The following is a 26205-nucleotide window of genomic DNA, read 5'->3' on the forward strand; positions in this document are numbered from 1 at the left end:
CCCCATCCCCGTAGAGACGGTGCCTGCTCCCAGACCACCAATAACCAGCAAAAATCTATTTAAGCATAAAAATTCAAAAAGAAAAAATAATATAGCACCTTCAACTGCACCACAGACTAAAACAGTTAAATGTGGTCTATTAAACATTAGGTCTCTCTCTTCTAAGTCCCTGTTGGTAAATGATATAATAATTGATCAACATATTGATTTATTCTGCCTTACAGAAACCTGGTTACAGCAGGATGAATATGTTAGTTTAAATGAGTCAACACCCCCGAGTCACACTAACTGTCAGAATGCTCGTAGCACGGGCCGGGGCGGAGGATTAGCAGCAATCTTCCATTCCAGCTTATTAATTAATCAAAAACCCAGACAGAGCTTTAATTCATTTGAAAGCTTGACTCTTAGTCTTGTCCATCCAAATTGGAAGTCCCAAAAACCAGTTTTATTTGTTATTATCTATCGTCCACCTGGTCGTTACTGTGAGTTTCTCTGTGAATTTTCAGACCTTTTGTCTGACTTAGTGCTTAGCTCAGATAAGATAATTATAGTGGGCGATTTTAACATCCACACAGATGCTGAGAATGACAGCCTCAACACTGCATTTAATCTATTATTAGACTCTATTGGCTTTGCTCAAAATGTAAATGAGTCCACCCACCACTTTAATCATATCTTAGATCTTGTTCTGACTTATGGTATGGAAATAGAAGACTTAACAGTATTCCCTGAAAACTCCCTTCTGTCTGATCATTTCTTAATAACATTTACATTTACTCTGATGGACTACCCAGCAGTGGGGAATAAGTTTCATTACACTAGAAGTCTTTCAGAAAGCGCTGTAACTAGGTTTAAGGATATGATTCCTTCTTTATGTTCTCTAATGCCATATAACAACACAGTGCAGAGTAGCTACCTAAAGTCTGTAAGTGACATAGAGTATCTCGTCAATAGTTTTACATCCTCATTGAAGACAACTTTGGATGCTGTAGCTCCTCTGAAAAAGAGAGCTTTAAATCAGAAGTGCCTGACTCCGTGGTATAACTCACAAACTCGTAGCTTAAAGCAGATAACCCGTAAGTTGGAGAGGAAATGGCGTCTCACTAATTTAGAAGATCTTCACTTAGCCTGGAAAAAGAGTCTGTTGCTCTATAAAAAAGCCCTCCGTAAAGCTAGGACATCTTTCTACTCATCACTAATTGAAGAAAATAAGAACAACCCCAGGTTTCTTTTCAGCACTGTAGCCAGGCTGACAAAGAGTCAGAGCTCTATTGAGCTGAGTATTCCATTAACTTTAACTAGTAATGACTTCATGACTTTCTTTGCTAACAAAATTTTAACTATTAGAGAAAAAATTACTCAACCATCCCAAAGACGTATCGTTATCTTTGGCTGCTTTCAGTGATGCCGGTATTTGGTTAGACTCTTTCTCTCCGATTGTTCTGTCTGAGTTATTTTCATTAGTTACTTCATCCAAACCATCAACATGTTTATTAGACCCCATTCCTACCAGGCTGCTCAAGGAAGCCCAACCATTATTTAATGCTTCGATCTTAAATATGATCAATCTATCTTTGTTAGTTGGCTATGTACCACAGGCTTTTAAGGTGGCAGTAATTAAACCATTACTTAAAAAGCCATCACTTGACCCAGCTATCTTAGCTAATTATAGGCCAATCTCCAACCTTCCTTTTCTCTCAAAAATTCTTGAAAGGGTAGTTGTAAAACAGCTAACTGATCATCTGCAGAGGAATGGTCTATTTGAAGAGTTTCAGTCAGGTTTTAGAATTCATCATAGTACAGAAACAGCATTAGTGAAGGTTACAAATGATCTTCTTATGGCCTCGGACAGTGGACTCATCTCTGTGCTTGTTCTGTTAGACCTCAGTGCTGCTTTTGATACTGTTGACCATAAAATTTTATTACAGAGATTAGAGCATGCCATAGGTATTAAAGGCACTGCGCTGCGGTGGTTTGAATCATATTTGTCTAATAGATTACAATTTGTTCATGTAAATGGGGAATCTTCTTCACAGACTAAAGTTAATTATGGAGTTCCACAAGGTTCTGTGCTAGGACCAATTTTATTCACTTTATACATGCTTCCCTTAGGCAGTATTATTAGACGGTATTGCTTAAATTTTCATTGTTACGCAGATGATACCCAGCTTTATCTATCCATAAAGCCAGAGGACACACACCAATTAGCTAAACTGCAGGATTGTCTTACAGACATAAAGACATGGATGACCTCTAATTTCCTGCTTTTAAACTCAGATAAAACTGAAGTTATTGTACTTGGCCCCACAAATCTTAGAAACATGGTGTCTAACCAGATCCTTACTCTGGATGGCATTACCCTGACCTCTAGTAATACTGTGAGAAATCTTGGAGTCATTTTTGATCAGGATATGTCATTCAAAGCGCATATTAAACAAATATGTAGGACTGCTTTTTTGCATTTACGCAATATCTCTAAAATTAGAAAGGTCTTGTCTCAGAGTGATGCTGAAAAACTAATTCATGCATTTATTTCCTCTAGGCTGGACTATTGTAATTCATTATTATCAGGTTGTCCTAAAAGTTCCCTAAAAAGCCTTCAGTTAATTCAAAATGCTGCAGCTAGAGTACTGACGGGGACTAGAAGGAGAGAGCATATCTCACCCATATTGGCCTCTCTTCATTGGCTTCCTGTTAATTCTAGAATAGAATTTAAAATTCTTCTTCTTACTTATAAGGTTTTGAATAATCAGGTCCCATCTTATCTTAGGGACCTCGTAGTACCATATCACCCCAATAGAGCGCTTCGCTCTCAGACTGCAGGCTTACTTGTAGTTCCTAGGGTTTGTAAGAGTAGAATGGGAGGCAGAGCCTTCAGCTTTCAGGCTCCTCTCCTGTGGAACCAGCTCCCAATTCAGATCAGGGAGACAGACACCCCCTCTACTTTTAAGATTAGGCTTAAAACTTTCCTTTTTGCTAAAGCTTATAGTTAGGGCTGGATCAGGTGACCCTGAACCATCCCTTAGTTATGCTGCTATAGATGTAGACTGCTGGGGGGTTCCCATAATGCACTGTTTCTTTCTCTTTTTGCTCTGTATGCACCACTCTGCATTTAATCATTAGTGATTGATCTATGCTCCCCTCCACAGCATGTCTTTTTCCTGGTTCTCTCCCTCAGCCCCAACCAGTCCCAGCAGAAGACTGCCCCTCCCTGAGCCTGGTTCTGCTGGAGGTTTCTTCCTGTTAAAAGGGAGTTTTTCCTTCCCACTGTAGCCAAGTGCTTGCTCACAGGGGGTCGTTTTGACCGTTGGGGTTTTACATAATTATTGTATGGCCTTGCCTTTCAATATAAGGCGCCTTGGGGCAACTGTTTGTTGTGATTTGGCGCTATATATAAAAAAAATTGATTGATTGATTGATTGATTGAATCTCACACGCGGTGAGGGACAAGGTGCATGAATAAAGAGGGAGTGATTTGGAGGAAACGCAAGACAAGTGTGGTGGAAGGATCTGGAATGGGGCATGGCAAGCAGGAGGGAGGATAGTGCCTGGAAGACCTCCCTAGAAAGATGACCAGGGAGCTCCTCACCAAATATCCGAACCACCTCAGCTGGCTCCTTTCGATGTGAAGATGCAGTGGTTCTACTCTGAGTCCTTCCAGGATGAGATAAGATAAACCTTATTGATCCCACAGCAGGGACAATCACTTGTTGCAGTCGCATGAGTTGTACAATAGTAAAACAAAAACAAAGAAGGGTGACTAAAATGTATCTTAATGTTTGCTGGTGGGTGCATAAATGAACAGATTACATGAAAATAGAATATAAGTGAGTATAAGTATGTATAGATATGGTAAAACTATTGCACATGATAAATTACATAGAAGTGCATGTAATAAAGCACAAAAGGTGGTGGTAGTTGTAGTTAATAGTGGAAAATCAACAGGTGGTTATGATACTAAAAACATTTTGAGTTATTATACAGTCTGACTGCAGTTGGAATAAATGACCTGCAGAGGCGTTCTGTTTTGCACTGAAGGAGCTGCTTAAGGCTCCCACAGTCTCATGTAAGGGGTGAGAGGGGTTGTCCATAATGGATATCAGCTTAGCTAGCATCCTCCTCTCACCCACCACTTCTATGGGGTCCAGAGTACATTCCAGGACACAGCCAGCCCTTCTGACTATTCTGTTGAGTCTCTTCCTGTTCCTCTCAAAACTTCTACAGCCCAAGCAGACCACAGCATATATTATGGCTGATGCCACCACAGAGCCATAAAATGTTTTCAGCAGTATCCTGCACACGGCAAAGGACTTCAGTCTTCTCAGCAGGTGAAGATGACTTTGGCCCTTCTTGTACAGGACATCTGTGTTGTGTGTCCAGTCTAGTTTGTTGTTAGGCAAACACCCAGGTATTTGTACTTCTCCACAATCTCTATGTCTAACCCCTGGATGTTCACAGACACAATCTCAAGAGCCTTCCTTTTGAAGTCAATCACCACCTCCTTTGTCTTGCTGGCGTTGATGATCAGGTGGTTCCATTCACACCAGACCATATTTCAGCTTGTCACCCTCTCCCTAAGTGCAAGCCCAGATACCAGACAAAGGTCCATGTCCATCACTTGTTTCCATGATGTTCTTTCAGTCATTACCCAAAGGTCATGACCATAGAAGAAGATAGGAGTGTAAATCGATGGGCTTCAGAGGACACAGTGAGAGGACTGTGTGTGTAGTATTTTGCAACAGTCTCCATAATTCTACTCACCAAAATAGGATCTGCTATGGTCTGTGAGAGAGTTAAGAAAAATAACTTGTGGTTACACCCACACACTCACCAGCATTAGAAGATGGCGAACAAATCGTCATGAGGCAGACAAACCAAAGAACTGTTTGCTTTGCTGATACTGGGACTGGTCATACTTAATTGAGACCATCTAAATCAAGAAGCTCTGTACTCTTTAAGACCTTATTGAACGAGCTGATCAAGTAGAAACATTGCATTGCTTCAAGATCACAGGTGAATTATGTTTTTCCAACTGTCACACTCAAACGGTCCACATCAAGCTGCTATTTAGTCTCACTGTTGCAGCCCTGTTTTAAGTGGTTTCCTGCTATATTGTGTGTGTGTGTGTGTGTGTGTGTGTGTGTGTGTGTGTGTGTGTGTGTGTGTGTGTGTGTGTGTGTGTGTGTGTGTGTGTACTAATATTTTCAGTTTTGTCATCTGGGAGTGTAAAGAGTTAAGACTGCAGGACAGGTTAATTTAAGCTTTGCACAAATCAGCACTTTACTGAGTGCTCTGTGGTTTCTGCCAGCGGTGTGTTTACATGAAAAACAGTTCGGCCACAGTAATCACACTTCGGCCAAACAGTGGGAAAAACCCACTTCTATTAGAACTGCTCTAACTTTGCTGCATATGCATCTGTTTTATTACCGAAGCTCTTCACTCAGACCACAAGACTGCAGAGCCAAACACCTCATCCGTTCGTTTATCTCTGCCAAGTGACCAGTGTCTCCATATCTCTGGAGGCAGTGTCCTATCTCAGCTGCTCGGCTTCTCGCCGTCCCTCAGCTGCCAGCGAGGTCTCCTAAGGGACACCTCAACCAGCTTGTGAGAGAACTGATACACGTGATGCTACAAGCTGCGCACAGCTGCACTGCAGACCTTAGTGTGTTTGAATTTATAATTCATTTTATATTCGTTTGTCCAAGTGGTTAGTGGGCTTGGTTTAAGGGTGGAAGGTTCCCGGTTCAAACTCCACTCCTGCCACATTTCTCCATGTAATGTGGAGTTGCGTCAGGAAGGGCATCCAGCTTAAAAGCCAGGGAGCATCTGAAGGGACTTACCGTATGTTTCGGACTATAAGTCGCACTTTTTTACATGTTTTGGCCGGGGGTACGACCTATACTCCAGAGCGACTTATAAATGAAAAATATACCAGTAGATTCTCAATTAATTTACTATAATAAAAAATTTTACGTGACAGAGTTGCTCTATGTTTTAAAATGGCCACCGGAAACGGAAATGCAATGCAACTTAGGCACTGTAGTATGGTGGCCGCCCTATAGGTCACGCTGGTCACGATAACCAATCAGAGAATAGAACATTGGACGCGTATTCCTCACCTCACCCAGATCCACCTGACACAGACAATGATTGTGAAACAGTGTGTGAAGCAGACAAACACGGTGCTTGCTGTTATTCCGGGAGGGGTAACAAAACAGCTTCAACCCTTGGATATCAGTGTGAGCAGAGTATTTAAGTTGACTCTGAGAGCTGCTTGGGAGCACTGGGTGAGCGACGGCAGAGGATTAGCGTCTGCACTTGGAAGGAGCTGGCGTCGACACCACGGGGTGGCGCCATTTCTTCCTTTTGCCGTCACAATATTATCATCTGAACTTTTCATGTTAACATACCTGTATGTCCATGCGACTTATAGTCCAGTACGACTTATTTATGGTTTATTTTTCTTTATAATGGATATAGTGGCTGGTGCGACTTATACTCCGGTGCGACTTATAGTCCAAAAAATACGATACTTACTATTTGCGGTTATGTCAGCTTTTAGTATGAAGCGCATCATTTTCAAAAATTGATTTTGAAGTAATTCAAAAGTATTCAGGTTGCATTGTATTTTTGTATTCAGTAAGGGATTACATTTGACAGTATTCGTACCCAGCTCTGGAAATGAGTGAATTGATAAATGGACAGAGGAATCTGACAGTCCTCTCCCTGTTTATAGGATTACTGGAAAAATGTTATTATCTTGAAACTTTCAAAATAAAGGGTATTTGTACAATGGCAAGAAAATTATCAAAATTTGCTGAACTTTAACGCACTAAAGCAGCAGGAAAAATATCTAATTAGCTTTACTTATTTCATATTCTATTGTTGCAGGGAATAATCTTATCACATGCACGATGGCAGGTAGCTTTTATATGACAAAGTTGTTATTTCTAGCCAGAAACAAAGCATAGCTAGCAGTTAGCAACACCAGGAAGTGATGCCACCACGCTAACATTCACTAAATGTTTTGTAAATCCTTCCAGAGGATTATCAGGTTACTAAAAAGTTGTAGCACCCTTACCACCACGCTATTATACCCATCCTTCATAATGGGAGGGTGCTTTGGGTCCAGTCTGTATGGAATGCTGTCCTGGTAAGTGGATTTTGATTCAGAGAAGGAAACATTTGTCGCCAACATATACATTCCTTTATTAAATTTATAACAAAAAGAAACACATTTTCAGCCCGACAAATAATCCCCGCGTTTGCTAAAAGCAAATACATCACGATAATAAAAACAAACCCACATTAATTATTTCCAACTCTAAAAATCACAGCCCACTTTTCTGACTCCCCTTGAATGCACCAAAACCAACAACAATTCCAGCAACAATTCACACAGTCCAATCTTGCAGTCACGCCTTCCAAGTGAGAGGAACTGATAGAACCAAAAATAACTTGCCACGCAGACCAGTCCCCAGCCTGCAGTATGGAATCCACCAGTTGTCCGCTTTGAGTGCATTGAAACTTCTCTGGCAACCATGTGATACGTGGACACATCACGGCGAACCTCAGTATTGCAGCAAACCTCGGCACAAAACACAATGTGTAAATTGTAAGACACAGCCACGGCCAGCACGTGGAAATAGGCTACCTGCTTGACGTCTTTGAATATGCCGTATCTCTCCTCCACCCGTCTCGATGACGTTGCCGTGCCTCCAGACGCTCCGAATGCGTCCGTCTACCTCGCTCAAGGTTGTCTGCTCCTCCCGTCTCGCCATCCGGCATTCTTACCCGCTCTGAGCTGCGGTGACTCAGTGTCTCCTCTGTCTGTTCACCCACCAACAGTGTGGCGATCACTGCCGAGTTCGTGTCCGGGTTAAGCATTCTCTGTGTGGAATTGAAACTCCATCCACTCAGGGAAAGAGTTCTCTCTTTGTCAAAGCGCCTCCTCTCTGGTACATGTGCAATTCATTTCTCAGTGACTCTCCTGCTTCCAATCAGATATTATTGCTGATAGCTGAAACAGTTAACCCAGTGCAAAATCTTACATTAATGTAGACATAGGAATTACATCAAACACAAAGTCCTTCCTTCATAACCCTGATTTTCCGCCAGGCTACACAGTGTTTTCAGTTTTAGAAATGTTTATTTCTCGCGAGCTTTAACATAATATATGAGAAAAGGTGTTTTTCTAGCCTAAAAGGAAGCAAAGTTAGCATCTATCGACACCAGGAAGTGGTGTCACCACCCTAACATCTGCAAGATCATACCATAAATATAGGAACTGAATGTGACTTTTTAACCTTTTGAAATAGGTCAAGGTCAGCCATCTTTGAACCTGTCCAAGGTCTGTGTCCCAAAAATGTTCCCTGTGAATTTGAAGACTGGCAGTAATCGGACTGGACATATGCTGAGCACAGACAGACAGACGGACAGATGAACATATCTGTAACTATGCAGGGTGTTGAACTAAGAGCATTGCATTGATCAGTTCATTATTTGTTGATTATCCTGTTTGTTTGTTGCGGAATCATGCTTTCTGCTGTGTACACACACAGCCATAAGGTTTGCATGAAATTGAAAAGGTCTGTGACTTTGTAAAATATTTCACTGAATGAAATTATGTGCCATGGATTTTCTTTAATCAACATTTGACACAAATACACACACTTAACTGAAATACATGTTCATAAGTTCACAAGTTTTTCTATGCACAAAAAGAGTATTTTCATTTTGTGTTACCTCAGTATTTATGGTGTACAGGTGAATATAGAACAAAAGCCACCTTCTTTTTCATTCTCATGGTCAACAGGAAGATGAATTTGCATCTTGGTTCAAAAGAAATAACAACAACAAATGGATTTTGCCTGATTGGCACTGGCGTGATTTCAAGACAATGACAGGAAGCGGCTTTGGAGACAGGACGGGGAAGTGTAGACTGAGTATTGTGTGCTTCTGTGTTCGCTGGGTTTCACAAGTCCGGTTCTGACAAATGATAAGTCTTCTTTGTTATTATGTTCAGTAGTTTTACAAAGTGAGGGCCCGTGGCATCAGAGAGTCAGTGGACACTTTGGGGGCAGAAGCCAAAAATGACTAAATATGTTTTGTTTTTTAACCCAGTACAATAATGATCCTAAATGCAAATTTAATGACATAGCTGATTACACAGGCTGTGTCTCTGGGTCATCAGCCTTTGATATGTAGAGGAAGAGCTTATGCAGTCATGAGGTCACTGGACAGAGGTATTTGGCAATGCTGATATCTTTGCAGGAGAATGAAGTTTTAAGTCTTTCAGCTCCTGGTTCTTCATGGCTTCCTGTATAGTTGTGAGACTTGGATGCAAACAAGGTTACCTAAGGCGATGATGAGATTTCTTTGCTACCAGATCTCATCGGAGGACCTTTTGTACAGGTGGAATGACTTCACGTCAAATCAGTGGTTGCTTAGGAAACTAATATTAGGAGTATAGCTTACTTTGTGAGGGAATGCCAGCTACGATATTTTGGCCATGTGGTGCATTTGTCTCTGCATGATCCAGCACACAGGTGTCTCAGTGTTGTGACCAAGGAGACAGCCACATTTCCCTTGGTTGGGTCAGCTTGATGGTTTCTTTTGTGAGGTGGGGTTGGCTTGATTGTCTGCTGGGGTAATTGCCATCCAGGACCCTGCAACAGTGCCTGCTCCCAGACTTGACTTGTCTTCATTTAATTTGTTAAAGATCCAGTATCTATTGTTATAAATTTATTCCTACATTTAAGGCCATTAACACATTCAAAATAAAGTTGGAACAGGGGCAATTTAGGGCTAGTAATGAAGTTAAAAAAATTAAATGACCAACTGGCAGAGCATCTCCCAGTCGGTCAAAAATGTATGACAAAATTAATGAAATGTTTCAAAGCAATGTTCCTCAAAGAGAGACTGAAAGAGATTTACACATTTCTCCCTGTACAGTGCAGATATCTTTACACAATTCACAAAATGTGGAGGAATTTCAGTGTGTAAAGGGCAAGCCTCAAGCCCACATTGAACACCCGTGATCTCTGATCCCTCAGATGTCACTTCATCAAGAACCATCATTCCATCAATAGCTGAAATAACCACATAAGCAAAGAATTACTTTGGGAAACCTTTGACAAGCACAACAATACATTCACAAATGTCACTTAAATCTTTAAGCCCCCATCACACATAGCAAGAATGTAAAGGAACCATGCCCGACACGGCAAACCGCAATGGTTGGATTATCACATGGGATTTACTTTTGCTGTGGCTGATTCCAGCACATCCATTCTCTTGGGCCAGGCGCCGGCATGGACCCACCAATAGGGGGGCCCCAGAACCACACCACCAGGGCCATGGCCCCCAAAGGCAGGAGCGAGCGGCAGCAATGATGGGGAGCAAAGGAGCCACTGCAACCGAATCCAAAGCATGGGCAGGGACCACCAAGCTATACGAGGGTGGGGCCCTGACCCCAGACAAGAGGCGAGGCCCAATCCCATGGGCCAGGAAGCACACGAAGCCCAAACACCAAAACCCAAGATCAGGAGATTGCCCAAGCGAGAGCGGGGCAACACCACACCCCACGGAGACCATGGCCCCCAACCTCCAGCAGCCGTCCACCCCCCAGTGCCAACACCCGTGCCCCACCGCCATCACCCCCACCCCAATGGGCTGCCAGACCCCGGGCCCCACAGCCCCAGAGCTGGGCCCCAAGACCATGGCAGAACCGACGAGGCAGACCCCCCATCCCAGAGCCCCAGACATCCACAGCCACCCAGGGCCAACCCCACATGTCACACTCACCTTACCTACCAACCCCACCCATTGTTGTTATAGTTAATCTCCCTGTGATGGGGGTATTACTGTTCAGACAAGATTCCTTATGACAGCCTTGTCCAGAAGCAGCATTGACTTCCCTGGACTCAAAGGCATCTGGGTTGGACCATCGGGCACTGGAAACTTGTGTTGTGGTCAGATGAATCAGGATTTCAGATCTTTTTTTGGAAGAAATAGATGTCGTGTGTTCCAGACTAGAGAAGAAAAAGACCATACAGACTGTTAACAGCAACAAGTCTGAAAGCCAGGGTCTGTCATGGTATGACATTGTCAGTGCCCCTGGCAAAGGTAATTTGCACTTCTGTGATGGCAGCTTTAATGCAAAAAAGTACATTGAAATTTTAATGCAACATATACTGCCTTTAAGACAACATCTTTTCCAGGCATGTTCATGCATTTTTGGGTTTGGTTCTTTTCGAATATCATTACGAAATGATTCGATCCACCAACATCAATAGCCTTTTTGCTTAACAATTCCCTTATCGGTCCTTCAGAGCGACCGTTGTTTTTGAGGGTGTTTGTGGGGAAAATAATCATTTCTCTATGTCAGTGATTCTCAACCGGGGTGCCGTGATCGATCGTCAGGGGTGCCGTGAGCAATTATCAAATATCACCATTATCGGGTGTATGTGCTGTAATAGTGTGGCAGATGATGTAATGCTCTTTTATTCCAGTAGATGGCAGCAAAGCGCTGTACTATAGTATAATAGACATACTTGCGCAGATAGCGTTGTGCATCTCCATGGTTACGGGTTGCTGACTACAGAGTGAATCTTAGTTGCTCACGGAGCATTGCTCCTCTGGGGAAGGAGAAACCGCGTTGGCTGTGGAGGTGTGCGGGGAAGGCGGCCTGACCTCCGTTGATGTCACCGTGGTCAGACTTGGGCCTTCTCGCTCACAACTGGGTTCGCTGAAGGCAGCCTCTGCGCTCCGTGAATATTAGAGAGGCAGATTATTGTGAATAAAAGTGTTGACACGTCTAAAAAAAACACTTGAGATTAGGGCTGTCACAATTATTACAATATTCATCAATCGCGATTATTTTTCATATTTGCGATTACCGTGAATTATTTATTTTATCCACAAAGCATAAAATGACTCAGAATCTGACGTCATTGTGCTGCAGCCTCGCTCTCGTCTTAAGGCGGGACAATAACATGGAGGCTGAAGAGCAATCCGTCCTGCCGTTTGGATAAGACGTCCGATTAAAACAGTGGCCATCTTCTTCAAAAGCCTTCTAAAATGCGGAGCTGTCGGTGTGTGTGTGTGCGCGCGCGCAGAGTCAACACGCTGCAGACTGCGAGGGAGGGGGTGCATGAGGGAGATTCCTGAATGCAGGCGCGACACGTTACAGTCTGAGAACCATCAGTGCGCAGCGAGCGCGGAGCAGAGAGAGGATTTTAACCCGAGTGAACATGTTTAAAAAAAAAAAAAAAATGTGGAGCTGCTTTTACTTCTCTCTGAACTTTCTCTAAAGGTGTGATTCTGCCGTTACCGTCCTGTTCACACCATGTGTGCGTCATATGCTGAATTTATGAGATCATGAGATGAAATAAACGGTCAAATAGCTTTAAAAACATATTTTAAAAATGAGAATATATGAATGAACTGAGCCACAAAAAAAAAAAAAAAAAAAAAAAAACCCTGACATGGAGAAGCTGTGGTGATGTTCAGATGCACAGATCACAAAAAGCAGGTGAGAACTCTGAACTTTAACAGCTGTTACTTTCCAAAGGTATTTATTTGTTCAATCTTGAGCTTACTGTAGTGTTTAAGCACAAAATGTGACTGATAAGGAGAAACAATTTCAGAAATGCAACAGAAACAACCACAAATCAGAAAAGTTGGGACTGTATGTAAAATGAAGATAAAAATAAAAATGTTGCACCATTCCCAGTTTCTCCACTCACAGAAGCCAAACATTCTTCCAGAGTTGTGTAATTATACTACAATAGTAGAATATAAAAATCTGTATCGATTTTCTATTGCGATAATTGGGTTTTGCGCAAAACCAGAGGTAATAGAATTATAATATTATTTTGGTTGGTGGTGTGCTGCAGGATTTTGTAAATATAAAAAGGGTGCCACGGCTCAAAAAAGGTTGAAAATCACTGCTCTACGTTGATTGCAGACCCTGCAGTGGCTTGTAATCAACCGCTTCTGCACCGCTTTGATGTCTGACCCAATGAAGCAATACTTCAATCCACTGGCTCGTTGGTTCTTTGATTTGCTGCTCTTCAGAAGTGGCGAGTCTGCTTCTTAACCCCTCTCAAAGCCATTAAAATATGTCAATTGTGAGTCACTTTTGTGTGGATTAAAGTCACTAACTGGGACTCTTGTCTTGTTGCAGTCAAGAAACGAGAATCGCCATCTGTTCCATTGGCACAGTTCTAACCGCTGCGCAGCTCTCTGCTGAGACAGAGTCTGGTTGGAATTAATAACTTCAAAACGAATTGTCACTTTAAATAAAATGACACCTCTGTCATGTGCAGAAGAGGTTACAATTTGCCAAAGAACACATCAACTGGCCTAAAGAGAAATGGAGGAATATTTTGTGGACTGATGAGAGTAAAATTGTTCTTTTTGGGTCCAAGGGCCTCAGACAGTTTGTGAGACGACCCCCTAACTCTGAATTCAAGCCACAGTTCACAGTGAAGACAGTGAAGCATGGTGGTGCAAGCATCATGATATGGGCATGTTTCTCCTACTATAGTGTTGGGCCTATATATCACATACCAGGTATCATGGATCAGTTTGGATATGTCAAAATACTTGAAGAGGTCATGTTGCCTTATGCTGAAGAGGACATGCCCTTGAAATGGGTGTTTCAACAACACAATGACCCCAAGCACACTAGTAAACGAGCAAAATCTTGGTTCCAAACCAACAAAATTAATGCCTTGCAGATGTGAAGAAATCATGAAAAACTGTGGTTATACAACTAAATACTAGTGTAGTGATTCACAGGATTGCTAAAAAAGCAGTTTGAACATAATAGTTTTGAGTTTGTAGCATCAACAGCAGATACTACTATTATTGTGAACACCCCCTTTTCTACTTTTTTTTTTTACTAATAGCCCAATTTCATAGCCTTAAGAGTGTGCATATCATGAATGCTTGGTCTTGTTGGATTTGTGAGAATCTACTGAATCTACTGGTACCTTGTTTCCCATGTGACAGTAAGAAATATATCAGTTGATGTGTTCTTTGGCAAATTATAACCTCTTCTGCACATGTCTTTTATTTAACAGAGGGACTTTGCGGGGGATTCTTGCAAATAAATTAGCTTCACACAGGCATCTTCTAACTGTCACAGCACTTGCAGGTAACTCCAGACTGTCTTTGATCATCCTGGAGCTGATCAATGGGTGAGCCTTTGCCATTCTGGTTATTCTTCTATCCATTTTGATGGTTGTTTTCCGTTTTCTTCCACGCATCTCTGGTTTTTTTGTCCATTTTAAAGCATTGGAGATCATTGTAGATGAACAGCCTATAATTTTTTGCACCTGCGTATAAGTTTTCCCCTCTCCAATCAACTTTTTAATCAAACTACGCTGTTCTTCTGAACAATGTCTTGAATGTCCCATTTTCCTCAGGCTTTCAAAGAGAAAAGCATGTTCAACAGGTGCTGGCTTCATCCTTAAATAGGGGACACCTGATTCACACCTGTTCATTCCACAAAATTGACGAACTCACTGACTGAATGCCACACTACTATTATTGTGAACACCCCCTTTTCTACTTTTTTTTACTAATAGCCCAATTTCATAGCTTTAAGAGTGTACATATCTTGAATGCTTGGTCTTGTTGGATTTGTGAGAATCTACTGAATCTACTGGTACCTTGCTTCCCATATAACAATAAGAAATATATTCAAAACCTGGATTAATCTTTTTAGTCACATAGCACTACTATTATTCTGAACACTACTGTACACTCATCTGGCACTTTATTAAGTACACTTTACTAGTACTAGGTTGGCCCCCCTTCTGCCTTCAGAACTGCCTTAATTCTTTTTGGCATAGATTCAATAAGGTGTTGGAAACATTTCTCAGAGATGCTGGTCTGTGATGTCATCATGCAGTCACCCATTCAACCAGTCAGTCCATTCTCCTCTGACATCAAGGCATTTTCATCCACACAATTGCTGCTCACTGGATATCTTCTGTCTTTTTGGACCATTGTCTGTAAACCCTGGAGATGGTTGTGTGTGAAAATCCCAGTAGATCAGTAGTTTCTGAACTACTCAGACCAGACTGTCTGGTACCAACAACCATGCCACATTCAGAATCACTTAAATCCCCTTTCTTCCCCATTCTGATGCTCGGGTTTAACTTCAGCAAGTCATCTTCACCACGTCTAGTTGCCTAAATGCTTCGAGTTGCTGCCATGTGACTGGCTGATTTGCTATTTGTGTTAACAAGCAATTGTACCTAATAAAGTGGCCGGTGAGTTTATATCCAGCTCCTGGACAAAATAACAGTTTAACACTTTTTTTTCATTTGCAGAGCAGAAAAAACAGAAGTGTTGAGCGAGGATCTGCTACAGGTGAGCTGTGGGTTTGTGCACGTGTGGTGCAGGCAATCAGCATCTGCACATCAGCTGTTTTTTTATGTGATGATCCCGTCTTGCTGTGTGATCCTGCATTTGTTCATGCTGTGTTATTTTTAATAGGTGTAAATAACATGATTCATGAAGCGGTTTGATAGATGCATGCGGCTTGGTGCTTCCAGCTGCTTTACCTTGTTAGCCCTTTAAAACAAAGCATGCACAGGATACATGTGACTGTCAACACTTTCACATATTTCAGTTTTAGAAAATATTACAAAATATACATTTTTCTTTCAAGATAATCCTGCAATGACGTTAGCCTGCTTTTAGGTGCGTATCTCTGCTCATGCATCTGCAGATAGATTATTTTGATTGATGGTCATTTTAGTTCATAAAATATTAAACATAATTCCAAATAGCCATTTGCCCCCCCAAAAAATTCCTCATGGCAGAGTTCAAAATTCATACTTTTCTCAGATGGGGGGGGGGGGGGGGGGGGGGGGGGAGCTTTTTGGACAACAGAGATATTCTGTCGCGATCTATGAATTGGGCATGTCATTTTTTAAGTGGTAGTTAACGCAAAACTCATCGACAGACACCCCCCCCCCCCGCTCTCTCACTCCCCCTCCCTCGCTGATTGCTCACACTGTCTGCTGTTTTTCAAGCTCAGAGCTTTTTGGAAACATGAAGCCTTTCATCTGTAAAATATACTGTAAATTTCTTAATGTATCATCAGATACAGACACAGATGGACCTCTGGAGTATTTTAATGTAGGATTTTTATGGGGGTTTTTTTTTCAGTTCAGAGCTGAGCAGAGACGCTGTTTTCAGCTGCTGCCGTCTACAGTGCTGTGGCCACAGAATGCTCTGACTCTCTGATCTCTAGTAGAGAAGCTTGAATCTTCGACTGGACTGGGTTGCTTGACGCGAGGACGTTTCGCTTCAAATCGCAGAAGCTTCCTCAGCTAAAATTCTTGCTTTGGTAGTCTAACTTCTGTCTTGACTCTTGTAGAGAAGAACAATCAGAAGCCACAAAAGCTGGAGTTTTAAACATAACCAGACCCCTCCTACCGAGAGGCAGACTGCTATTGGCTAGTGACTAAACAATTGCTTTATTTAGCACCTGTTGTGCTCTAGTTAGCACCCTCCTAATGACAGGGTAGCTGTCCCTCCTAATGATGGGACTGATGCCTCTCCTAACGGCTCTCCTGATGATGTGAATGACTCATTACCATGAACAAAAGACTGAAACTGCTTTGACCTGAGTACCCCATTGTAAACAGGGGACAAAGCGTGTCTCAGACCCCCTGCCCTGTTAAGGCTGGGTTTCAACTGTTTCACATACAGTGCCTCCTTCACCTCTCTCTCAAACCATTTCTTCTCTCTGGCTAAGATTTTAACTTCCTTGTCCTCAAACGTGTGGTTAGTGTCTTTAAGGTGGGGATGAACTGCAGACTGAGGTTCACTGGTGCCTTCTCTGCGGTGCTGGTATAGCCTTTTGTGTAACAGCTGCTTAGTCTCACCTATGTAGTGTTTGTTACAGTTTTCCTGACATCTGATAGAATACACTACATTGCTCTGTTTGTAACTAGGGATCCTGCCCTTAGGGTGAACTAATTTCTGTCTCAAGGTGTTGACAGGTTTAAAGTAACTGGGATTTTGTGCTGTCTGAAAATCCTCTGTAGTTTTTTCCCCTACTCCTGCTAAATAAGGGAGAGACACTCCTCTTCTTCTTGTCTCCGTCTCCTGTCTGTCTGTTCTCTTTGTTCTCTAGGACTTCTGCACTTTATCCAGGGACCATCGTGGATACCTACATCTCTGATCTCTGCTGTTTGCAATTTGATATGAAGAAAATGAGAAATATATTTTTTATTACTTTAATTATTGGTTTAAATGGCAAAACTATGACTCTATAAATTTGAAATTCGATTGAATTGGTACATTTTCAGCACCATTTCAGTTCATTTTTCAGAAATTCTGTGCTGGGTGGTACAGCCAATTTGAACCTGAGAGCCGGGTGGAAATTTACAGTACCGAGCAGGGGCCGCCCGGCACCGTCCACTGTGGCTAGAACTCTGATAATATGTATCTGTGTTGAAAATTTTGTCAAAATCCATGCAGTAGTTTTGACGTAATCCTGCTAACAGTAATCTTTCAAAGCCTGTATAAAGTGGAACTAGATCAAGAATCCGTATCTGGATCACCTCCAAAATTTCCATGGCCTAATATCTATCTGTGGTGAAAATTCTGTCAAAATCCCTGCAGTACTTTTGACATAATCTTGCTAATGGATAGAGAAATAAGCACAGATGATTTTATTACATCCTTGGCGGACGTAACCAGCAGAAGTCCATGTGGTGGCGAGTAAACCTCTGCATATCTTCCACCTGCAAGACTGAAAACCTTCAGTGACATGAAAAGTGCAAGTGAAAACCTCTGTATAATATATTGAAATGGTTTCATATTTCTGCTTTGTGCTTTTGAGGTGGAGAAACGTCTGGATCTGGTCAAGCAGGTCTCGCACAGCACTCACAAGAAACTGGCTGCCTGCTTGCAGGGTCAGCAGGGTGCTGATGTAGAGAAGAGATCAATCAAATCACCTTCTGTGAGTACCTGATTCCATCGTTCTCTCTGGCTGCGTTCACACATTACTGGCTGAAGTAGCTCTGACTATATACGATATAGATCTTATTTTGTATGAGCAGTGTGAAGAATCCACATTATGAGATTCCTTCTGCCTTTTTTCTGGATTTTGTAAATTCCAGTTCCTGAGAGATTAAAAATATTACAAACATGGTAGCGTACAATCCTGAAGTAAAGAACTGTTAACTCGAGCCTGTGATACACCGTCAGCGTCTAAAGTGTGAATCCCAAGTGTGACCAAAGCATAAATACAATTTACACCAAAATACCACAAATCTCACCTTGTTGTGCCTCCTTTAAATAGTTTGTGTCTCTCGATCCAATTCTGCACCATGTTGGCTGTGACACAAAAATAGAAAAAAACAAGAAAAAGAATGTGCAAAGCAGATTTTAGTGCCTGGAATCCAACAGCTTTCCTTAATGGCTGCTTCAAAAATAGAGTCCTTAAAAAGTTACATTCTAATTTAGAATACTGGTACATAATTGTGTTTTTGTGCAGTGCAGGAATGATAACAATCCAGTTGCCATGGATACAGGTTCCCAATGTGTCAAAGAAATTTGGCAAAAATTGCAGTTGAACGTTAAGGTGTGTAACGTGAACATATGTTAGCATCAAACTCTGACTGAGGGATAGCAATTATTTCTAGGCTTTGAATAACGATAACTCAAAATTAAATTAAATGTGATCATTTTGTACTCTAGCTAATTAAAAGTGCATATAATGAGGATAAACAGAGCAGACATTGGCTAGCTTTGATGCACCGCGTCAATCATAACAGCATATTTGTTTTGCTGATGTAACACACGCTGCCACCTGCTGGATGGCTGTTGAAATGTGGATGAATGAGGGAAATTAGGAGGCGATGTGTTTGAATTTACATGTAGCTTGAATTGAGTGTGTTTGTCACTTTCTGCTTGTTGTTATCTGATGTGTGTTTCTGTCAGAAACTCTAATATGTATATATCGCGGGCATGAATGAGCGGAGATCTTCAGCATTACACCATGTCATTTCAGTCTAGGGATGGGTATTGATAAGATTTTATCTATCAGTGCCATTATCATTAGTTATTGTACTTGGCCCCACAAATCTTAGAAGCATGGTGTCTAACCAGATCGTTACTCTGGATGGCATTTCCCTGATCTCTAGTAATACTGTGAGAAATCTTGGAGTCATTTTTGATCAGGATATGTCATTCAAAGCGCATATTAAACAAATATGTAGGACTGCCTTTTTGCATTTACGCAATATCTCTAAAATCAGAAAGGTCTTGTCTCAGAGTGATGCTGAAAAACTAATTCATGCATTTATTTCCTCTAGGCTGGACTATTGTAATTCATTATTATCAGGTTGTCCTAAAAGTTCCCTAAAAAGCCTTCAGTTGGTTCAGAATGCTGCAGCTAGAGTACTGACGGGGACTAGCAGGAGAGAGCATATCTCACCCGTGTTGGCCTCTCTTCATTGGCTTCCTGTTAATTCTAGAATAGAATTTAAAATTCTTCTTCTTACTTATAAGGTTTTGAATAATCAGGTCCCATCTTATCTTAGGGACCTCATAGTACCATATTACCCCATTAGAGCGCTTCGCTCTCAGACTGCGGGCTTACTTGTAGTTCCTAGGGTTTGTAAGAGTAGAATGGGAGGCAGAGCCTTCAGCTTTCAGGCTCCTCTCCTGTGGAACCAGCTCCCAATTCAGATCAGGGAGACAGATACCCTCTCTACTTTTAAGATTAGGCTTAAAACTTTCCTTTTCGCAAAGGCTTATAGTTAGGGCTGGATCGGGTGACCCTGGACCATCCCTTGGTTATGCTGCTTTAGACGTAGATTGTGGGGGGGGTTCCCATGATGCACTGTTTCTTTCTCTTTTTGCTCCGTATGCATCACTCTACATTTAATCATTAGTGATCGATCTCTGCCCCCCTTCACGGCATGTCTTTTTCCTGTTTTTTTCCCTCAGCCCCAACCAGTCTCAGCAGAAGACTGCTCCTCCCTGAGCCTGGTTCTGCTGGAGGTTTCTTCCTGTTAAAAGGGAGTTTTTCCTTCCCACTGTTGCCAACTGCTTGCTCATAGGGGGTCGTTTTGACCGTTGGGGTTTTTTATAATTATTGTATGGCCTTGCCTTACAATATGGAGCGCCTTGGGGCAACTGTTTGTTGTGGTTTGGCGCTATATAAGAAAAAAGTTGATTGATTGATTGATTATCGATTCCGCTTATCGAGCCAATTCCTTATTGATTCCCTTATCAATACCGCTTGTGAATTGTCTGTGTGCTAAAGGTAGGCTTTACAGGTTCTCCATGTCAACAACATTGTATTGAGTCTTAAAGTAAATAAATATGAAACTGGTCACTGGATCCTTGATCTCTTGACATAAATAGAAATAAACAAAATCTGTAATTTTTGTCAAAAGCATTTCCTTTCAGACATTGGCATGAATGTCACTCCATACCTCTGAGCTGAGCTCAGCCGGCTGCACATCAGCATCACTGTAATTCATAAAGAATGCAGGACGTCTCATTTTGGGAGGAAAAAAACGTTTTAGTCGATTGTAGTTTGTTGTTTGTGTTACAACCTTTGGAAAGAGGTGTCATTTGATTTAAAACGGCGATTCACTTTGAAGTTATTTATTCCGGCCGGACTCTAACTTTACTCAGCAGAGAGTGATGCAGTGTTTGGAGCTGTGTGAACGGAATGGAGGACGATTCTCATTCCAGTTAGTGACTTTAATCTGCACAAAAGAGACTCACGATTGACATTTTTAAATGGCTTTGAGAGGGGTTAAGAAACGGACTTGCCACTTTTGAAAAGCAGTGAAGCAATGAACCAACGAAGCAGTGGGTCGGAGCACTGTTTCGTTGGTTCAAGCTTCAAGAACTGCTGATTACAGACCCGCTGCAAGGTCGGCAGTCAATGTAGAGAAATTATAATTTTCCAGACAAAAACCCTCAAAAACAACGGCCGCTCTGAAGGACCAATAAGGGAATTGTCAAGCAAAAAGGCTATTGATGTCAGTTGATCAAATCATTTTGTGCCATTTCCGGTTGGCGGCTTCATCTACTATTGGTTTGTGGCTGTTTGTGGCTTTTTACAGACAATGTGTTTGTGGCTTTTTCTACACTGGGGAGATTTTTTGTGCCATTTCCGGTTTGTGCCTCGTCTACCATAAGAGCGAGCTTCGCTTGTGTTACTGTTACAGCCAAGTAGCCTCTGTGTGCGTGCGTGCATGCGTGCATGTGGCTTCAATCACAGAGAAACTGGAGAGCTGATATTTGCCATTTGGTATGCCTATGTATTTTGACTCAAGGATGAACGCTGCCAAAACAGAACATTAATAGGACTAATATTTTTGGAGAAACTACAGATATTAGCTAACAACACTGAACAATAGACACTGGTAATTAAATTCTGGAGTCACACGCCATTCCAATAGGGGGCAGTAAATCCTCTATATTTTAAAAGCGAATTGGCATTTGTGTACATGTACGAGTTCTGTCCAAAAAGTAACGGACCTTTTTATTTTTTTCAAAAACTATATGGATTTGAATCATGTGCGCTTGCATCAGCCAAGCTTAAACCTTCGTGCGCATGCATGAGTTTTTTCACGCCTGTCGGTTGCTTCTTTCGCCCGTGGGCAGGCTTTGAGTGAGCACTGGTCCAGCCCCCTCGTCGGATTTTCATTGTCAGTAAAATGGCTGAGCGACTGCCGCTTTGCTCCATGAAAATTTTTTCAGAAACTGTGACAGACAGCCAGGTGGAAACCATTCGGAAAATTCAGATGGCTTTTGGTGAAGATTCTGTTGGCATCACACAGATTAAGGACCAATTACAACCGGATTAAAGATGGCCCACACCTGCGGAGGGCGCGCCGCGCTTCGAGCGGCCATCGACAGGCTGAAACGACCAGATCATTTCCAGCACGTCGTGTGACTTCTAGAGAAATCACAGAAAATGTGGACATCAGCACTTTTGCGGCACATTCCACTGTTACAGGAGATTTTGTAATGAAAGACGTGCGGAGGAATTTGCGCGTCGGGACGGAGCCGCTCATGGCGCACAACAAACACCTCCGTCTTGGAAACCATTCGGAAGATTCAGACGGCTTTCGGTGGCTTTTCAGTCGAGTGAGTATCCGAGAAATTGTGTAACAGCTGGGCATGCCACAACATGTCCTGTGAGACTTCCAACACAGAGGTGTTTGTTGTGCGCCATGAGTGGCTCCGTCCCGACGCGCGAATTCCTCCTCACGTCTTTCATTACAAAATCTCCTGTAACAGTGGAATGTGCTGCAAAAGTGCTGATGTCCACATTTTCTGCGATTTCTCTGGTAGTCACACGACGTCCCGGATCAACACAGCCTTCACTTTGGAAATGATCTGGTCGTTTCAGCCTGTCGATGGCCGCTCGGAGCGCGGCGTGCCCTCCGCCGGTGTGGGCCGTCTTTAATCCGGTTGTAATGGTCCTTAATCTGTGTGACGCCGATAGAATCTTCACCGAAAGCCATCTGAATTTTCCGAATGGTTTCCAACTGGCTGTCTGTCACAGTTTCTGAAAAAATTTTCATGGAGCAAAGCGACAGTCGCTCAGTCATTTCCCTGACAATGAAAATCCGACGAGGGGGCTGGACCAGTGCTCACTCAAAGCCTGCCCACAGGCGAATGACGGAACCGACAGGCGTGAAAAAACTCACGCATGCGCACGAAGGTTCAAGCTTGGCTGATGCAAGCGCACATGATTCAAATCCATATAGTTTTTGAAAGAAATAAAAAGGTCCATTACTTTTTGGACAGACCTCGTATGCATGCGTGCAAGATTTTATTTAGTAAGTTCAGTGTAAGTACATAATATAATTGTAAATACATGAATGACACAAGAAATTAAAAGCACTTATTTCCATTGTGGTCCATTTAAAAATCAAATGACAAAATAGAAGTAATAATAAAATAATAATACTGACAATTAAATTGAATTGAAGATTTATTTTGAACATAACAAAAGAAAAAAATAAAACAAAACATAAAATTTAAGAAGTCGAAACTTATCTAATCCCACCCCTTCTCCCTGTATAATGATTTATACATCAATCCCTGTTTCTTTAAAAATACTACTATTGATAATCATGATAATAATAATAATAATAGCAACAACAATAATACTAATAGTAACAATAATAATGATACAATACAAATTTAGAAAAAGACAGACATAAGGAACCTGACAAAACAAAACACAACAGAAAAGATAGACCCAACTAACAATGAACATAAATAAATCCATAAAACAAATATAGAAATAAATAATCAATAACAGTTTCCCGTGAACACCTAGTGACTCTCACACTTCATCTGTGTATCCCATGAAAACACATTCTTTATATTTTGTTTTGAACTTTTGAATGTTTGAACATTGCTGCTCATTCATACGTCATACAATAATACTAATGAGAATAATAATAGTGTGTATATGATACAACAACCTAAACAATTTAGAAATTCATTAAGACATTAAATTAACATTAAAAAATTATGTAATTAACAGGAAATAAAAGAGTTGAGTTCTTCCTCTAAAAATTCTTAAGGTCTAAGGGCCCTGTCCCACTGGGAAGAGGATTAATTGCGCATGAATTGAGTACACAAATTGCGGGCGTTCGTTGTCATCCGCAACAAAAATGGCCAAAAATGACAAATGTCCCAGTATGAATTACGGATATATTAATAATATATAGCGAATATATGATGAACAATCACGGTTATATAACACATAGTGAGGAAACTGATCCGACACATTGCGATTATCACAGCAGTATTACGGGTGTATTATGAATGCATCGTGCACATGTTGCGCATGCACGGCATCTGCATTGTGGTCACAAAATAAACGCACTCACTCCTTTCGGCATCACTATTCACACCAACATTACAGCCTCTGGAGGATTTGCTGGACTTGGACAAGTTGATCACAGAGTTAATGTTCTTGTCATGCGAGGGTTAACTGTTCATGAGTTTGGGGAGGTTAAATAAAAGTCCTGGATTGCAGCAGCTATGTCTTTGTGGATTTACACAGCCAGACCGGCACTGACTGGCAGGTATGTTGCTTTCTGCCACATATAGTACTTTGGGTTTATGTGACGTGTTTGTTATGCATTCACAGATTGTCCGCAAATCAGCTGCAGAGCAGATGTAATAAAAACGCTTTATTCGTGGCCAATCTGTATGCATTCACTACAACTTATTTTAGTTTGTGATGCGGACATGATAGGCACGCAATATATCTGTTTTACACACTGTCCCGGTGCGCTGCCAAGCCGCAAATCCCCGTCAGTTGCGGATATCAGCGGTTAACGGCAGATATACAGCGCATAGAGTGAGTATGTATTGTGTATGAACTGAGTATGTATGGAGTATGTAAGGTGGATATTATCCACATCCAGATTTTTGAGCTACTCAAAAATCCTGGCTGCGGACATGCGTGCTTCTGCGGATGATCACAGGCATGTTCGGATGACGGCTGACTCATACAGGCATGTTACACGGATATTGCGGATGTTTGGCGAATATGGGCCAATTTTGTGCGCAATCCATACACAAATCCTCCTAAACGCCAGTGGGACAGGGCCCTAAGGTTCTAAAAACATTCTGGGCTCAGATGCCATTCCAACTCGTTATAGAAACTTTGCTTAATTTATCACCACCCTTGAAAAAAGTCAGCTACCTATTTTATAAACACTACCCAATCTCGAGCCCGTGGATCCCAACGGGCAACACACAAGTTATTGTTATTTCTCTGTGCCATTAGAAGAAACTGCCACTCACCATCCTGGCACAGTGTATGCTGGAAGGTGCTGCAGTGTTAGGAGATGACTCTCTCCTTGGGTAAGTTGACCCTGTGCTCACATTCCCTTATCATTTGGGATGGATTCCTGTCTGTCCTTATTACCCTTTTTTGACATCCTTTTTGCACTTGTTTGTTTGCGGCGTGGTGGTCATCAACAACAGGAAGATGCTGAAGCTGTGCGGGGACACAGAAGAGCGGCTCGCTCAGGAGCTTATCCAGTTTGAATTCCAAATCGAGAGAGACGTGGTGGAACCGCTCTACGTGCTCGCTGAGGTCAGCCAGTCATCAGTTACAGTATAACATGACTGCAAGTACACAATCACGATCAGCTACCAATTTTTTTAAAGACATTATTATTATTATTATTTATTAGAGCTCAGCAGAATTTAAGAGTTAATATTTTGTTTCCTAGGTGGACATTCCCAACATCCAGAAACAACGGAAACACTTAGCTAAACTCGTCTTGGACATGGATTCAGCTCGAACCAGGTAAAAGATACTGACTTTGAAAAGAGCTCTGCACGATACCTTGTCATCTTGAACGATAAATGGTAAATGGACATTTCTGTTGCACTTTTCCATCTGAAGCAGAAATTCAAAGCACTTTTACAGTGATATCTCGCATTCATCTATTCACAAACACATTGGTATCAGTGTGCTACCATGCATGGCACACACTGGGGATTAAGATTCTTGCCCAAGTGACCTCACTGATTTTCCTGTCTGATGGGGAATCAAACCAAGGATCAAACCAAGCCCATAAAAAGATTATCATTAATAGAAAACACTCAGAGTGTGCGTATCTCTGCCAAGGCCACATATGTTCAGGAAAATATTTTCCACATCAAATTCAAAATAAAATTCCTCACTTTCTAGGACATTATCCATCTGCTCACCAGATTGACATGCTCTCAAAACCTTTTGAGTTAAATGTTGCTATGTGCCAAACATTTTTCTGGATCTCAGTTCCAGAATATATTCCAGATCATCTCCAAAATTGAATCACTTATTTTATATATATTGCCTTTATTCACAAAGTATCTACAAGAATACAAGGAATCTAACTCTGGTTTGAGCTATACTCTCTCTATATAAGCATGTATAAATATAAACTAAACGCTGAATAATTAACAGTAAAAATGTGCAATAAAAACTGTGTGCAAAAGAGCAACAAGACAAACAGATTGAAGTTGTACATGAGGCAGATGAATTACAGAGTTTTATGGCAGGTTAATTTTTTCATCAGTGTGATAGCCTGTGGAAAGAAACTGTTCCTGTGTCTCGTTGTTTTGACGTACAGAGCTCTGTAACGTCGACCAGAGGGGAGGAGTTTAAACAGTGTG

The 26205-nt window shown here is 41.7% G+C and overlaps 1 protein-coding gene across 10 annotated transcripts in view; it reads left to right on the forward strand.

Moving 5' to 3' along the window:
* Window positions 1-26205, forward strand: part of si:ch211-114m9.1 (rho GTPase-activating protein 44) — a 133519-nt gene that overhangs the window by 44184 nt on the left and 63130 nt on the right. For 9 of the 10 annotated variants that reach the window (XM_034189710.1, XM_034189715.1, XM_034189705.1 and 6 more), the window contains exons 2-6: window positions 15348-15387; window positions 17876-17995; window positions 24824-24900; window positions 25024-25135; window positions 25275-25351. In XM_034189710.1, coding sequence (XP_034045601.1) covers window positions 15348-15387; window positions 17876-17995; window positions 24824-24900; window positions 25024-25135; window positions 25275-25351 — 426 coding nt within the window. The remainder of the gene's footprint in view (window positions 1-15347; window positions 15388-17875; window positions 17996-24823; window positions 24901-25023; window positions 25136-25274; window positions 25352-26205) is intronic. The other variant, XM_034189708.1, reaches the window with a different exon arrangement.

The sequence above is a fragment of the Thalassophryne amazonica genome, chromosome 16 (assembly GCF_902500255.1).
Source record: "Thalassophryne amazonica chromosome 16, fThaAma1.1, whole genome shotgun sequence".
Taxonomy (NCBI): domain Eukaryota; kingdom Metazoa; phylum Chordata; class Actinopteri; order Batrachoidiformes; family Batrachoididae; genus Thalassophryne; species Thalassophryne amazonica.